At 41.6% G+C, this 10,643-nt stretch overlaps 1 protein-coding gene across 1 annotated transcript; it reads left to right on the forward strand.

Annotated features, from left to right (window-relative positions):
- Positions 1-2,807: 2,807 nt before the first annotated feature.
- On the forward strand, positions 2,808-10,427 carry LOC142207254 (cryptic protein-like). The gene is made up of 6 exons (XM_075276669.1): positions 2,808-2,821; positions 4,273-4,325; positions 6,412-6,561; positions 6,948-7,062; positions 7,154-7,254; positions 10,309-10,427. The coding sequence occupies exons 1-6, from the start codon at positions 2,808-2,810 to the stop codon at positions 10,425-10,427; spliced, it is 552 nt and encodes a 183-aa protein (XP_075132770.1).
- Positions 10,428-10,643: the final 216 nt, after the last annotated feature.

Below are 10,643 nucleotides of genomic sequence, written 5' to 3' on the forward strand. Positions count from 1 at the left end.
TCTTAGCTAAGACCCCATGTAGTGAGCCACAGCAAAAAAAACCGCGCTATTGGAAAAACAAGTTTTTCCCGCAACACTTTTGACGGAAAGTCTGCAGACAGTTTTGGAAATCGCAGCATGTCTGCTGTGCGTATTTTTCCTTAGTGTGTGGATGGGATTTTATAGGAACTGTGAGGCCAGGGTCCCACAGGTTGGAAACTTCACAATTTGCCAGTGGCAAAAACACCACGGGAAAAATCGCTGCATTTTACAGTAATTTCAAAGTGGATGAGATTCATTCCAATCCCATGCCCACTTTGCGGTTAAAACCGCACCGTGGACATGCTGCGATTTCCAAAACCGACATGGTTTTGGAAATCAGAGCATGTCAATTATATCTACGGAAACACCGGCGATTCTCCCATAGACATAATTGCAACAGAAAGTCTGCAGAGGAAAACTCTGCAAACTTTCTGTTTAAAGCGTTGTGAGAAGAACCGTGCTGCGTTCCTGCTGTGGTTTTTCCCGCAGCGCTTCAGCGATTTAGGTCCGTGGCGCCTTAGCCTTAAACTATGTTTTTTTTTTCCTGCTGCATTTCCACCATGGCCAAATCGCAGTGTTTATGCCACATTGTGGCCCCAGCCTAACACAGTTTTATTGTGTTTAGTAACGCCAATAACAGAGTATCACAACATATTACATGTCTACCTCTTTTTTTAAGTAAATCACTGTTTTATTTTAAAAAAAGACAAACTTCATCACATCAACTGAAGGTCAAGGAATATTTGTTGTATATACTTATCTTACACATCTAACTAAGGGGGCATTCACACTACCGTTGGTGTCCGATTGCAGTGTCCGTTGCTACTGTCCGTTCAAGATTTTAGCAACGAACACTAGTTGTGTCCGTTACAATTTGCATTCATTTCAATGGGATTTCATCTGTTGTCCGTTTGTATCCTTAACGCTGGGTTCACACCTGCGTCTGGGGTCTCCGTTCTATGGTTTCCGTCTTCTGCATGCCAGAAGACGGAAACCATAGACCGGGTCCGGCCGTGCGCGGCGGTGAGCGTTTTGCGCTCTCCGCCGCGAAACCGGATTTTTTTATCCGGACACAGAGTACTGCATGTCCGACTCTGTGTCCGGATTATAAAACCCGGTTTCGCGGCGGAGAGCGCAAAACGCTCACCGCCGCGCACGGCCGGACAGCTTTCTCACCCATTCAAATGAATGGGTGAGAAAGTCTCCTGCAGGTTTCCGTATCCTGCCTGTGTTTTAGGCAGGAAACGGAAACCTAAGTACGGAGACCGGGCCGCAGATGTGAACGAGCCCTAAGGGTCTGTTAACAACCATGTCCGTTTTTTCAAGCGGACAGAGAAATCACAAATGCAAGATTTTTTTGTCCGTTTGAAAAAACGGACAGAAAGTGTCCGTTTTTTTTTTAACATAGAGGTCTATGGGCAACGGACTTATAACGGACAGTAACTGATGGCCATCAGTTACAGTCCTTTATTTTCTGTCCGTTTTTTTTCTGCACATGCTCAGAAAGCATAAACAGCAAAAAGAAAAAAACGGACAGTATAAAAAACGGACGCTAACTGATGCTAACTGATACTAATATGTCCGTTTTTTTAAACTGATCCATTAAATGGATAAGTTAAAAAAATGGACGTTCACACTACCGTCGGTGTCCGACAGGTAGTGTCCGCTCCTAGTGTTCGCTCAAAATCTGTCACGGACATTAGGAGCGGACACTAGCTGTGTCCGTGACACCTGTCATTCACTTAAATGGGCATCGGGTGCATTCTTTTGCACTCTGTGCCCTTCCTTCCCTGTCCACAAGTGAAGAAGTCCGACTTCTCAAGCGGACAGAAAAACCCGACATGCAGGGTTCTTCTGTCCGCTTGAGAAGTTGGACATCTTCACTTGCGGACAGAGAAGGAAGGGCACGGAGTGCAAAAGAACGCACCCGATGCCCATTTAAATAAATGACAGGTGTCACGGACACAGCTAGTGTCCGCTCCTAATGTCCGTGACAGATTTTGAGCGGACACTAGGAGCGGACACTACCTGTCGGACACCGACGGTAGTGTGAACGCCCCCTTAGCATCAGGGCTCATTCACATCTGCGCCCAGGTGTCCGTTATGCAGGATTCCGTTTCCCGCATAAAACAGAGCAGGAGACGGAAACCTGCAGGATTCTTTCTCACCCATTCATTTGAATGGGTGAGAAAGATGTCCGGCTGTGAGCGGCGGTGAGCGTTTTATACTCTCTGCCGCGAAAACGGGTTTTTTAATCCGGACACAGAGTCGGACATGCAGTACTCTGTGTCCAGATTTAAAAAAACTGTTTCGCGGCGGAGAGCATAAAACGCTCACCGCCGGACCCGGTCTGTGGTTTCCGTCTTCTTGCATGCAGAAGACGGAAACCACAGAATGGAGTGCTGAACGCAGGTGTGAACCTAGCGTCAGCATCAGTTAGTGTCCGTTATGATAGGTGTCTGTTTTTTTTCTTTTAAACGGACACCTTCATAATGGACACCAACGGTAGTGTGAATGCCCCCTAAGCAAGTATAGCTATAAACAAATCTATAACACTTTGACCATATGTATATGCCATTCCAGGAATTTGCCTCTGTGTGTAGGCAATCATTCTTTGAATGAACTCCACTCATTTGCACAATCCTTCAGTTTCCTGGGTGTGAGCCCCAGTGGGATTGAATATGAATGTCTCATTAATATGCAACTGCAGGCCAAAGAAGACACCTTTATTTTTTAGCTACTGCTGAGTTTCAGGTCACTAGTGGAGCTGGTTACTAAGAGGAAGGATGTACTGCAACAGGTGAGTCCATTCTACAACTTTGTATTTGATTTCTCAAATAGAACTATGTTTTTATTTCAAAGCATTCACCTTGAAATATTGACAGGGATAACGTTGTACTGTACTTTAAGGTTGCAGTCAGATAATGTGTGAGCTGTAGTACAATTCCATGCATGCTTTTTTGTAAAAAAAAAAATCGTTTTTGTTATTTTCTGGGCCAAAGCCAGGGGTAGATTAAAAAATTGAAGCAATAAATGAAAATAATACTTTCTATTGAAAACTACATGTGATTCCAGCCTAAAGCCAGTTGCAGACGACCGTGGCCGTGTTCAGTGTGCTATCCCTGGATTTCACAAATAGCACACTGACCCACTCTTTTCTATGGGCCTGTTCACACGACCGTGGATTTCACGGTCCAATGTGCGGGCTGACAGTCCAGGCTGCAAAATATAGAACAGGTCCTATTTTGCAACCCTTGCTTCCATGGCTCCTATTTATTTAATGAAAGGAGAGATGGAAGCGCAGCTGTTTTTTTCCGCAGAGCTTTTCATTTTGCTGCAGCATGCTATGTGGGGCCTTAGAAATTATAAAACAGGATTTAAAAAAAGGTCAGAGATTCTGATTTTCTGGCAAAGCTACTAAGTTAAGGACTTTGTTTGACTATTTTGTAGTGGTTGTGGAACCCTTTGATGCGGCTCGATTCACTAAGGCTGACTTCACACAGGGTTTTTTGGACTGAATTTTGATGTGGAGATCGCCTCAGAATCCGGACCAAAAACTGGCTCCGATTAGGCCCAAATGAAAGGGCTTAGTTGGGACGGAGTGTCGCACCGCAGTGGATTCAGAACGCACGTCAAGATAGGGCAGCTCGCTTCTTTTTTCCACGAGCGGCAAAAAAACGTTAGCAGAAAAAGGAAGTGAATGGCTCCCATAGAGGTCAATGGGAGGCGTTTTTTTGGATCTGGATTCTGAGGCGGATTCCGCGTCAAAATCCAGACCAAAAAACCCTGTGTGAACTCAGCCATACATGAGTGAAGGAGTCACAGGGCAACAGTATCTTTATGTGCGACCAAAGTCGCTGTTTGGCCTTAAATCTTCCTCATTGTACATATGAATTGGGATATAAAATTTTTGCTATTTTCACAAACGTAGAGCTGCACCAATGTTAGACGTAGTGTTAAAGATGACATGAATCTTTCCCACAGCAAGTTGTAAGCAGGCAATTGTAGTAGTAATGAAGTCACATAGTCCAATGAGCCGAATGCACGGCAGTAAAAGGCGTAATTAGGAGGCCTAAACAGGTCACTCCAGGAGCCTCGGTTTACTTAGTAGGTAACATTAATTAAATCCCCGCAAGGCTACTTACATGTCAGGCCTTTGGGATTTGAAATGCCATATTAATGTATTCGAATGCTTACCTTTAACACTTCAACATGAGAGTTAATTAAATATGTTCTTTTTGTATCCTCTAGACTTTTTTATTACCTGGCTTTTCAGCTCCTTATTGCTGTTCACTTGGGAACTGGTGAGTGTCTTCTGTCTTCCACTATGAATGTGTGATTTGACTTGAAATCTCATTAAAGAAAACTGCTGGTTGTCACACGGAGTAAAGGTTAAATTGATGTCATCTCTTATGATGCTTGATAGAAGCAAATACACAAGACTCATTGTACATTGGAGATCCACAGGAAATCTTTCCTTTTCATGTGCGTTTGCTGTTGGGTGATTTGCTTTTAGCACCTGCTCCATAGCTTTCTAGCAAAACTTTTTTTTTTTTTTTTTCACATTTGAGATGATAGAAAATTGCTGTCTTTGATCATAGATAATGGAGTGGTTGAGAATGAAGAGATGCTTTTTAATGGCAGGCATATTTTCTGTTGCGAATATATCCATCTGTCTGTCCCTTAGTGGTGTATACATAGAAAGATCAAGAGGAAAGGGGGCTATAACCAAAATGAATATGGATCCCTCTACTAGTGTATGGTCACACGTTATGCAAATAAATATCAGAGAATGAGCACAGAATAAGTCTCAAATATCTGCCGTAGTTTATTGAATTGCCAAGAAATAAAAGGTAGATAAGATAATCCTTTAATAATCCCACCATAGGGAAATTCAGTGTGTTGCAGCAGCATGGATAATACAGTAATATAATACAAGAAAGAACACATACAAGCACATAGCAGATAGAAAATATACTAGGAGTCACAGCAACTAAAAAGAAAAGAGAGACTCAAGATGATTTAGTTCTCTGTGCGGAGTGATATTCTATTTGCTTAGCCTGATGTTGATTATACAGCCTGACCGCGGTTGTGAGGAAGGATCTCTGATAGCACTCCTTCTCACCTTTGAGGTAAAGCAGTCGGTCACTGACAGTACTTGCCCAGTGCTATCACGGTCTCATACACTGGATGATTGTTGTTCTCCAGCATGGAACTCCCCCAGACAGTATCCTTCTGTCACCCACCACCTGTACTGGGTCCACTACAGCCTCATTTAATGGGTTTCATCAACATAAAGTCACCCTCAGTGCTGTTTCTGTGCTGAAATCATGGTGGGAGTCAATACACAATAACTGTAGTCGGATTTCCCTTTGCAAACAATAGAAAGTGCTCAGAGGCATTGGATTAAGTGTACGGTAAATAAAAGCACCTTGTGATCTTGCCTTTATGGATTTTGTCAATAAGGTCTTGAAGCCCTCACACAGGTACTGGCCCACCAAAGTGGATGAGATCAGGGGCATAAGCTATGTGGTTGCAGAGTTAGCAATTAGTACTGGGCTCTAGAATCTCAGGGGGTCCAAAGGCCTCTATACAACATAAATAGACACCGGTATTATAGCTAGCAGGACGTGGTAAATGGGGTGTCTCAATACAAATTTTGCACTGGGAGCAAGTTACGCCTCTGGATGGGATCAGGCAGGGCTGTGTCTCATCTCCCTGAGGTTGCCCCCTCTCCCAGGACTTCATAGCAGCTACACTACCAACCTTTTAATATGTATGCCATTCCTTCATTATTTTTATTGTAATAGATTTGCGGGGGGGGGGGGGGGGGGAATTCATCAATTCCCTCTGCGGTGCCAAAATTTGGCACAAAGTCCTTTCTTGTGTCAAACATATGTATCAAAAGCCCCAATTCATGCTTCACTCCCCATATTGTGTTAATGTGAGCAGAGCAAGGCGGGCTTTAGATTCCTCAACCCAACAGATTACGCGTCAGCTTCCAAAAAAAGCCACCCAATAGAACTCTATTGGGAGGCTTTTTTTAGAAGCTGATTTTGAGGCGAATTCGGCGTCAAAATCAGCGCCAAAAAACCATGTGCCCTAACCCTTATTATAACTCATGTAAGTTTTTTGGTGTAAGTTATAATAGAAATCTATGTCCTTTCGTAACTAGTATAGATTTCCATTTTGGCACAGAGACATCCAACAAACTTATGAAGAGATTGCAGCCATTTCCTTCTAGATGTGATTTGACATATTGCTTATGTGTATTGATATCAATCATTCCATCACTACTCTCACATAGGGACTTATATCAGTGCTTTCTATATTATTTAAAGCCTTAAAAACCTGTATTTAGTGCTATTATTTTCTCTTCCCTGATGACAGCATTGCACAATGGAACAATGAAAGCCGCTGCTAGGCCTATACTGTCAATGGAAAGCTATTTAGAGCAGCCTGGGAGAAACATCAGCCTCACTGGGACTCGAAAGCACATAAACGCTGGAGAAAAGATTCCCTTTATTGGACTTACAAAAAGTAAGTCACGCTGCCTCACTGTATGCCACTTACATGTCATTGTCACTGTTCCTAAAATATTGTGTAAAACCTGTATCCACACTGTGATGAATAAAACCACCCAGGTGAACTTTTCCAGGTGGGGTTGCTTTTATTACTTGCTGCTCCAAGTCTCTTACCTTATAGACTTTCAGAGATAAAATCCCATTCATTAAACTCCTCTAGAATGACGACAGGATAGATGATAAATTGTGAACTTGGAACAACTCCTTTTCTAACTTGTCTGGAGAAACCAGTAAGATCTCCTATATACATGAAGATGAAATTAAAGGGGTTATTATTTTTGGTCTACCTACATGCTTGTTTTATAGGGGCATCTACTTAACATAGGTATCCTTTATTTACAGCCAGTTCCCTGGACAAGCATTGCTGTAATAATGGAGGGACCTGCATACTAGGAAGCTTCTGTGCCTGCCCAAAGCATTTCGCTGGAAGACATTGTGAGTTTGATTTGCGGAAAAGGTACGTGCTATGCAAGCAAACCATACACAATGTATTATTTTTATCTTTGAACACTGAATTGATCTTTGTCTGCTCTATTTCTTTCATGAAGGTATTGTGGCTCTCTAGCTCACGGTCACTGGCTGGCCACAAAGTGTGCTTTATGCAGATGCAAGTATGGCGAGTTATACTGCTTTTCATCTGGGAACTGTGGTAAGGCTAAATATAAAAGCTTACTATTCTAATCAATGGAAAGTGATTGGCTCTCCGGGTTGCAATAAATTCTATGTAACAAAAGCGTAGTTTACAGTGCGGCCATTTATATACACATAAAAATAACAAAGTGTACAAATCAGTACACGTTTCTTGGGAAGCCGTAGCAATAAGCTGTTGGAATTAAATTGTGCCTACGGCAATCTCCTCTGCTTAACAGAAAATGATTGCCTTCTGTTTTTGCCATTTCAGAAAATCCAAGCAATCCAAAGTGTGTTTAGAGGGAACATGTTAGCCTTTGATAAGCAACACAAACACGCAAAACATACATGCACGGTTTACAAGAGCGAGGAACAAAAAGTAAATGTATCTTGTATCACGGCTGCAATGTTTCCTGTATATAAATCGCTCGATATTAACGCAATTAATTTGTGTATGACTTAATTATATATACAGATTTGTACAGATCTTTATATAAACGTCTAACCCGTCTTTTTATTCATTACAAAAATATTTAAATTAAATGGCAGGAACTTTGTACTTGAAAAGTCTTTTCCAAGTGTAAAACTGCCCTCTACTGTCTGTAACCATTAGTCATAGATTTACAAATTAGATACAGAATTAATATGCTATTATGGTACATTACATGAACTGATATAGTGTCAGAGCCTGTCTAATGGCCCAGAGCAGCATTCACAATTCTGCTTTGTTCATACAAAGTATTGAACAGTAATCTTGTGTAGGAAAATCTTTCCATCTCATTTCATTATAACAGCTTAGGTTAGGATCACATGTGCATATGAATCGAACCAGACCCGTGGACCCTATAGATTATAATGGCATCTGCTGAGTGTCCGTCGGTGTGTTCGCCAGTTTCAGTATAAAAACAGCGGACTCCTCTGTGCAGGTCTTTTGTCTTTACCAGTTTTCGGTGGTTTCTGTGGGGGAGACTCCAGCATTTGTGAACCTAGCCTTAGGAAAAAGCTGAAAATGCAACTCTGGTCTATAATATAGGCTATAACTAAGAATCTGTACAAGAAAAGCAATACAATTGGGGCCATATTCCATGCCCATCTTCAAAACCCCTGTGGTGGCAGAGAAGACACAGACCTCATCATAAATTAGGTGCATCTTCAGGCAGTCTGTGCATTGGTACTGAAATCTGTGGCATAAATGATGATAAATCTGGTGGGATTGGATCAGTGGCAGTCAAACCATTGGGACTCCTGCCAGTCACGAGAATTAGTGTGATTTTCACCCAAGTTTGAATGGAATAGATAATCAGATTTGTGCCCTTCTACTCCATTCCTTTTAGTGGGACTGTCAGATTTAACAAACATAGAGGACATGGCTATCTCCAGTGGTCCCGCTCTAGTTATTGGAAAGGTTGCACACATTTTCTACTTGCTGCTCCACATGATTGGTGGGTATCCCACTGTTCACCAAGTTACACCCTATCCAAAGGATAGAGCTATCTTGATGTGAGCTTCTAGTGATCAGAACAAGTCCTTTGAGGCTTGGAGCCCCACGGGACGGAAACGCCACAATTTTTCAGGAAAAATTGCAGCTTTTTACAGTACAGACAAAGTGGATGGGATTTTAGTGAATCCCATTCCCACTTTCAAGTAAAAGCTGCCATGTGGACACGCCACGCTTTCCAAAACCAGCACGGTTTAGGAAATTGCAGCATGTCAAATATACCTACAGAAACTACGGCAATTTTCCCATATGTATAATTGTAACAGTAAGTCCATAGAGGAAAACTCCGCAAACTCTGTTTAAAACGCTGTGGAAAGGACCGCAATGTGTTGCCGTCGTGGTTTTTCCCGCAACACTTTATTGCTGCGGGATGTCCCGTGGGGCCTTAGCCTAAACCAACCAGCTGTTGTCTAAAAACACTACCCAATACAGAGGCCTAACTGAAAGCTTCTAGCCCCAGTCTAATCTATAATCAATCCTCCAAACTAGCATGTGCCATTTATAATACCAATGTCCTCTACTGCATGGCACTACAGGCTCCAAGGCCTACCGCTGTCTCTTATTTTCCTGTAGCTACACCTTTGGCCCAATCAATAAACTGATGAATATTCAATAGTTGTAGCTTGTGTGTACATTTATCAAAAGGTTCAGTTACCATCTCTAGGACTAATATTACAAGCCTTAGGGACCTTGCCCAATAAATGCCAATCCATAACCCCATTTAGACCATTCAGAAATCTAGCAACACTGTGTGAAAACGTTCCAAAGCTATGATGGCTGTTATTTTCGCAACACAGTGTGAGGAACAAAAGTGAATAATTAAAAAAAAATGTACATAGAATTTGACAGAAATGGACTGTTCCAGGATTTTTATATGTTTTTGTACATATCATTATGCAGCACATATTCTTATATTCTTTAAGTGAATTAGAATTATCCCGCTCCATAGATACTGAGGGCATAAAGGGAAAGCTAAATAAGCACAATGAAAGCGGACTACCTCTGACAGGCTCATCCTGCTCCTGAATTTTGCAAGCAATAAAATGTCAGATAGCAATGAGTTGTCCGGAATTCCATTTGTCACCTAGCAGATCGGGTTAAGATGGACAGATAAACTAGATTATGTGCGAAAATAGGAGCATATGGAGGCAATCACTGCTGTCATGCATTTTATGCCCTTTTCATAGCAGGAAAATGACAAGGCACTAGTTGTCTTATCAAAAGTCCTTTATGACTACAAAGGGAGCCGGAAAAATCAGCAGCAGACATTTAACACCTTTTACCTCCCATAAAGGGCCCAAGTCGCCTGCAAATGTTTAGGATAAAATAAGAACTGCAGTTCATCCTGTTTCTTTGAAAAAGAAATCCTTTCTGCCAGGAAATTTGCAATTGTCCATTGTTGCCTGTATTAATATGCACACAACCAGTCGCACATCTCCTAGGATTTGGAGTCCATGCAAATAGCCCTTGCATTTCTCCCTATGATGTCTTTATTCCTGTCATTCCTCGGTTTTCCCTAGAGACTCCATGTAATTGTAATGAGTAAGCTCATTTTGTTTTTCCTTTTCTCCCTAGATATAAATGAATATAGAGAAGATATCCGAATAGCGCAAGCCTATGGAAGGGCAATGTCATATTGTCCTGCTGGGATGCTTATGCTGGTTACAATTAGTATAATACTACTAATGCTGTAACATACTGACTATGGAAATCACTTTATACATTTTGTGATATGTTAGCATATTATTCAAAGATGCAGCACTTTTAGTAAAAAGTTTATTTGTAATATATTCAGAGAAACCTTTAAGTAGAAAACATTCTAAAACCCTTAGTATTGGTTATTTCTTTTAAGTATTCAGACAGTTATATTGTGCAGAATAAAGCAGATCTTTTTATTTTCTATGTGTACT

Source organism: Leptodactylus fuscus, chromosome 1, assembly GCF_031893055.1.
Source record: "Leptodactylus fuscus isolate aLepFus1 chromosome 1, aLepFus1.hap2, whole genome shotgun sequence".
NCBI lineage: Eukaryota > Metazoa > Chordata > Amphibia > Anura > Leptodactylidae > Leptodactylus > Leptodactylus fuscus.